A 6,880-nucleotide genomic window follows, 5' to 3' on the forward strand; every position below is an offset into this window, starting at 1 on the left:
TTGGCTGCAGTGGTTATTATTATATTTACATGCTTCAAAAAATTCTTTGTGTCTAAAAATCTTTTTTTTTTTTGAAAGCAAGCTTTATGTCAGTTTACTATGAAGCTGCAACAGCTCCAAACATTGTTTTGGTGTTAAAAACTAAGAATTTAGTCAGTTAGTTACAGTGACAATTTTAGAAAGTAGAGACATCAACAAAATTACAAGAGAATTTAAATCAAACAAATGTGACCTAATGAAGGCAAAAGATAGTTTACTGCGTCATTATTAAATACTGCATGTCTTTTCTCAGCATTAATCCTTGTTTAATATTTTTGAACCATCTTCATTTGAAGTGTAATTACATTACAATTGCAATTAAAGCATTTGTTTACATCCCTGACTGTTTTCATGGTGCAGGCTGTCTCAGGCTCACAAATGGGAGGCTTTCCTGGGATTGCAAGTGCAGAACCAGACCAATGAGTGGACAGTAAAGAGGGGTGTGAAGCAGATCATCACTCACAGGTACTACAACAGATACACTGAAGACAGTGACATCGCGCTGATGGAGCTGGACACCAGAGTCAGCCTAACCCAGCACATCAGACCCATCTGCCTGCCTTCCTCCACCTACTTCTTCCCATCAGGCCAAGAGGCTTGGATCACCGGCTGGGGGACTACCCTGCAGGGAGGTGAGATGAGAATAAAGAAGTACTGAAACACTGTATCAAAGTTAATATCTTTCTACACTGGAAGGTGATGACAATGTAACACAGTAAGGGGAATTACTGAATAGATTATATTAATGGGCCAATAGGTTCAACTATAGGAGCACAGGGGTGTGTTTAAGAGAGACAGAGACAGGAATGTGACTGAAAAGAACCAGCTGCCTTTAGCGAACCATAAGTTTTGACAACCACAGGGATAAGGCACTTTACACAAGTGTGGAAAAAATTCAATTCAATTTGATTTACATAGCACCAAATCAAAATAAAAGTCTCCTCAAGGCGCTTCATAGGTAGAGAAAAAAACACAACAATCATATGACCCCCTATAAGCAAGCACTTTGGCGACAGTGGGAAGGAAAAACTCCCTTTTAACAGGAAGAAACCTCCAGCAGAACCAGGCTCAGGGAGGGGCGGGGCCATCTGCTGCGACAGTTGGGGTGAGAGAAGGAAGACAGGATAAAGACATGCTGTGGAAGAGAGACAGAGGTTAATAACAAGTGTGATTCAGCAAAGAGGTCTGTTAACACATAGTGAGTGAGAAAGGTGACTGGAAAGGAAAAACTCAATGCATCATGGGAATCCCCCAGCAGCCTACGTCTATTGCAGCATAACTAAGGGAGGATTCAGGGTCACCTGGTCCAGCCCTAACTATATGCTTTAGCAAAAAGGAAAGTTTGAAGCCTAATCTTGAAAGTAGAGATAGTGTCTGTCTCCCGAATCCAAACTGGAAGCTGGTTCCACAGAAGAGGGGCCTGAAAACTGAAGGCTCTGCCTCCCATTCTACTTTTAAATACTCTAGGAACAACAAGTAAGCCTGCAGTGTGAGAGCGAAGTGCTCTAATAGGGTGATATGGTACTACAAGGTCATTGAGATAAGATGGGGCCTGATTATTTAAGACCTTGTATGTGAGGAGCAGGATTTTGAATTCTGGATTTAACAGGAAGCCAATGAAGGGAAGCCAATACAGGAGAAATCTGCTCTCTCTTTCTAGTCCCTGTCAGGACTCTTGCTGCAGCATTTTGGATTAGCTGAAGGCTTTTCAGGGAGTTTTTAGGACTTCCTGATAATAATGAATTACAGTCGTCCAGCCTGGAAGTAATAAATGCATGAACTAGTTTTTCAGCGTCACTCTGAGACAGGATATTTCTAACTTTAGAGATGTTGCACAAATGGAAGAAAGCAGTCTTACATATTTGTTTAATATGTGCATTGAAGGACATGTCCTGGTCAAAAATGACTCCACGGTTCCTCACAGTGTTACTGGAGGCCAAGGTAATGCCATCCAGAGTAAGAATCTGGTTAGATACCATATTTCTAAGATTTTCAGGACCGAGTACAATAACCTCAGTTTGCTCTGAATTAAGAAGCAGAAAGTTAGCGGCCATGCAGGTCTTTATGTTTTTAGGACATTCCTGCAGTTTAACTCATTGGATAGATAGAGCTGGGTGTCATCTGCATAGCAGTGAAAATGTATGCTATGTCTTCTGATATTACCAAAGGGAAGCTTGTAAACAGAATTGGTCCTAGCACTGAACCCTGTGGAACTCCATAATTAACCTCAGTGTGTGAAGAGGACTCTCCATTTACATGCAAAAATTGGAGTCTATTAGATAGATATGATACAAACCACTGCAGCACAGTACCTGTAATACCTACAGCATGTTCTAATCGCTCTAATAGGATATTATGGTCGACAGTATCGAACGCTGCACTGAGGTCTAGCAGGACAAGCACAGAGATGAGTCCACTGTCAGAGGCCATAAGAAGATGATTTGTAACCTTCACTAAAGAAAGAAATGAAAAATAAACAAATAAAGGTAAAAGCACATAAAACTACTAATATAAAGACTTGGCCAAGTCTTAGCTCTCAGTTCTCAATGTTGGGTGCACCCTGGTAACCTGAATCCTAAACTGTTATAGAAAACAGATTTCTCAAATTCAGTGTCCATTCAAAGGAAGATCTCACACACCTTTCAAATGTGGAGAATATTTTCTTATTATTGACAGTCCCAAATAAAACTTGTCCAAGGGGTAGCCTATAGTCCAAAAATGCAACTGAGAAAATGTCAGTCAGTGGTCTTATGTATAACCAACTGTGTGTGAACATGTGGGTGATACAGGCCTACAATACCGTAAGGTGCATCAGATCCTCAAGTGGAAAACGATGGAAAATCCGTCAAGGTGGGAAGGCTTGTCATCTATCACTTGAGGAATCCACCTCAGGAGCAATACAGCATGCTAAAAAACCTGACCTAGCAACAGACAGGGTCAGAAGAGTAATTATTCTAGCTATAATCCACAACTTGAGCTTGTGTTGACATCATATTTGTTTTACAGCTGCCTATAAATGTGTTTGCCTAGCCTGTATTTCTTACTCAAAAGTGTGTACCACTGGAAGCAAGGTTTTCTTGACTTGAGTAAAGAATAGAGGGTAACCAAATGAGTTCAAGGTTTTAGCAACTTGTTAGAAGCTATGATTGATTATAAACCCCACTTTGAAATTAGGATTTATGTGCTGCCTTTAAAACAGCATAAACAGGATCAAACAGTAGTGAATTGCTTTGTCATTCATCAACAAGCTTTATAGAACACGACTTTGTTGTCTGTCAGGTGCCGCGACGGCCATCCTCCAGAAGGCGGAAGTTAAGATCATCAAAAGCTGGCTGTGTAATATTCTACTGAATTACAGGGTCACAGGTAACATGCTGTGTGCTGGAGTCCTTTCAGGAGGCGTGGACACCTGTAAGGTACAGATAATTCACACACACTCGTAATAGTGAGAGGAAAGGTGAAGTACTTTGCTGCTGTTTTGGTTTTTACAGCTGCATTTGTTTGATGAATTTACTAAACAAGGGTGCTTAGTTCAAAGAGGAACCTATAGACTGTATATAAAAGATGCATACAGCCACTTCACTGCCACCTACTGGTTTGTGAGCTACTCATCAGCCTCAGTGTTAGCTTCATAGCTCTATAATATGTGATTTTCTGGAGCCAAAAGTGACCATGTCTGGAAGAGTGTAGGAAGTGCATGAAGAGAGTAGGTAGTGCTAGCTTGGTTAGCAAGCTAAGTCCATAAGGCTCCACATAGCTACATGCTATGCTAAACAGGTTAAAAATAATATAGCAGAAGTGAAATGTATTGGGAGTGTGGTACCACACAGCTATATGATCACAGATGAGTCCATTTGATGATGTAGAGTCTATGCTGCCTGTGCTGTTAAGGGGGCCATGCCTAAAACTTTAAACCTTAAAAAAAACCCACTGGGTGAGTTATGCAGCTCACAATAGCTTCTGATTATTTTTAAGACCAGTCTGCAAAGGTAATTACTAATAAATGGTATAAAGGTTTTCGGCACCAGACGTTGCAACTTAAGGGAAACTTACACAGTAGAAGCAACCAATGTATGTATATGAAACATAATAAATGAATTTAGCCTTAACGGCAACTATTGTTATTTATTTATTTAATTTTAAGTTTTTTGTTTTTTAATTGTGATGCAGTTTACATCAGCAGTAGCTTATTATAGACACTACCAGCTGCAGTACTGTTCTGCTCGCAGGTTGAATCATCTGGAGAAAAACAGGAAACAGACCAGATGTGTTCATTGTTAAATGATAGCTATGCTTTCTTGAATCCTTTCTTCATGTGAGCTTCTGTGTCACAGTATCAGGGACATGACATGTATAAAGGGAATGAACTGATTAAACAGTGACCTCTAGTGTTTCTTATTCATATTACATCACATAGTCCTGGCACATTTTACAACAGATACAACTGGTTGGTTTTCAGTACAGTGGTCCCTCACCATAACGCGGTTCACCTTACGTGGCCTCGCTGTTTCGCTGATTTTTTTTTTTTACAGCGCATTGTGTTGTGTGTCCTGATTGGCCGTAGGCCACTGTCAATCAATCTCGTGCCGTGTCTCCTGTACAGTACAGAATGCGTTCAGCTGGTCAAATATACATAAGTCTTCAATCGCTAGCAGTGTGACTCTGAAGTGCTGTACTGTAAGTTTTCTACCCAACAAACACAACAATGTCGACGAAACGTTTTGCACCGTCAAAGGCACCTGTAGTAGCACCCAAAAGCTAAAGCTGACTATTATAATAATGTAGGATCTGTTGAATAATACAGTATAAAGTGCATTGGGGTGACTGTTGCTTCAGCACTGATTAAATACAGTAGCATTTTGTATAAACACATTGACAATATCAAAAAACAGAATATTAAGAATACAGTGGATTTCAAAATTGTTTGTAATGTGATGCTTCTTGGGACGCAGCTCAGTCGCAGATATTTCACAGCAATAGTTGATTGTAATGTTCTGCTCTCTCTCAGGGTGACTCCGGCGGGCCCCTGTCTGTCGCCAACTCCCGCGGGCGTTTTTTCCTGGCAGGTGTGACGAGCTGGGGCAAAGGCTGCGCTCGCATATACGCACCCGGCGTCTACACTCGGGTTACCAAATACCGCAGCTGGATAAAACAGAAGACTGGAGTGTAGAAGCTTATGGATTACACACATTCCTCCTGGAAATGGAACCAGATGTTGACATTTTTTGAACTTTTTTTTTAATGACCCTAATACCAAAAATGATGACATGCACATTTACAAGGCATCAAATGCAGTATTTTAACAGTTAAACTGTTACATTAAGATAAGATGCTCAGTTGAATGGCAGCATCTCTAATAAGATTTAAATATATTAACCTCAGCTGGCCTTTGATTTTGCAGATGTAAAAATTGCAAACAAATGTTTTATAAACTATAAATAATCCAGTATGCACAAATTCTAGAAAAAGCAGGACCAAAGTTATTATCAGGTTGCAACAGCTCAAAACATTGTTTTGGTATTAAAAATCTTTAAGGACTAACTCGACAGGCACAGAGACAATTTTACACCTCTGAGGCATCAACAGAGTTAGAAGAGGATTTAAATGAGTCATAGAAATGGGACTTAAAGGCAAAAGGTAGTTTATGCAGGCATGAATGCTCCTAGTGGGCGTTGTGTTGTGCAGGCTGCAACTCCCACTAGGAGCACTTAGAAATTCGTGCATGAGCAGCATGACTGAGCAGACATAGTGCGGTACTGTATCTTTTAAAAATATGTGAAAAACAGCAACATAGTTGTAGTTCGCTCAAAGTATATATCCTAGTTACTCAATTTAATCTCATATAAATAAACTAAATGTGGTGCTTATGTGTGTTAACCTAACTGAATTCAAAACATCTCCACCTCTCTGGGTAATATTGTCGCTGTATTTTTATTGTTTTTAAAAATAAAAAAATACATTTTTATGTTTTTTATGGATGACTTATGCTATTAGCATTGTATTTGATCTGATTGTAATTTTCATGATTTTAATCACAGAATGACTTCATAATGGCCTCCTTATATTGTTTAGTCATTAGTTATTGATCCACTCTTGCCACCTTGCTAAACTGATCGATTAAGTGGTTGATTGTTGTCTGGTTTGATCTGGCTTTTTCCAAGTTATGCACTTCACAGGTGATGTAGGCTGAACTTGAAACATGTAATTCTTTATCAATGTCTTTACACTCTTTGAGTAAAAATCTTTTTAAATATCACTGAAGAAGATATTTTCAGCCATACTTACCAGGTAGATCGGAAATAAGCGACTGTGAAATTGGACGGTCTAGCCTTCAGAATTACGTCACCGTCTGCTCCTTGCTGTCTAAAATATAACCGGACGCTGGCGTAAATTTTCGACCATCTCACACTTCTATTTGACGGGGGGACTGAAATTCGGGATTCTCCCGGAAAAATCGGGAGTTTTGGCATGTTTTCAGCTGCTCCCTTGTCACAAGGAGTCCCCACAGTGGACCACTCTGCATATCTGATAAATGAAGGATGCCTATACGAACCACAAATGCCCAGTTAATAATAATAATAATAATAATAAATATTATTATTATTATTATTATTATTATTATTATTATTATTATTATTAGTCAATATTTCATTTTCCAAACGGCTTGAAAAATGTTTCCATTTACAAACATGATGAAAATTATTTCATAATGTAAATAGAATAAGCAGTACAGTGATTTGTAATTAATGAGCATAATTTCAATAGATTAGCAGTTTAATTGGCCTCTTAATTAACTGAGGAATAGAGCAACATTTTCACCTGCAGATCGCTCTGTACTTGA

General features: G+C 39.2%; 1 protein-coding gene across 1 annotated transcript in view; it reads left to right on the forward strand.

Annotated features, from left to right (window-relative positions):
• The window catches only part of LOC309697817 (suppressor of tumorigenicity 14 protein homolog), a 41,421-nt gene extending 34,824 nt beyond the window's left edge, over positions 1 to 6,597 (forward strand). Inside the window, exons 15-17 of the mRNA XM_082519994.1 lie at positions 400 to 671; positions 3,319 to 3,455; positions 5,048 to 6,597. Coding sequence (XP_082376120.1) covers positions 400 to 671; positions 3,319 to 3,455; positions 5,048 to 5,209 — 571 coding nt within the window. The 3' untranslated portion in view covers positions 5,210 to 6,597. The remainder of the gene's footprint in view (positions 1 to 399; positions 672 to 3,318; positions 3,456 to 5,047) is intronic.
• Positions 6,598 to 6,880: the final 283 nt, after the last annotated feature.

This window comes from Aulonocara stuartgranti (assembly GCF_965226115.1).
Source record: "Aulonocara stuartgranti genome assembly, chromosome: 20".
Lineage (NCBI taxonomy): Eukaryota > Metazoa > Chordata > Actinopteri > Cichliformes > Cichlidae > Aulonocara > Aulonocara stuartgranti.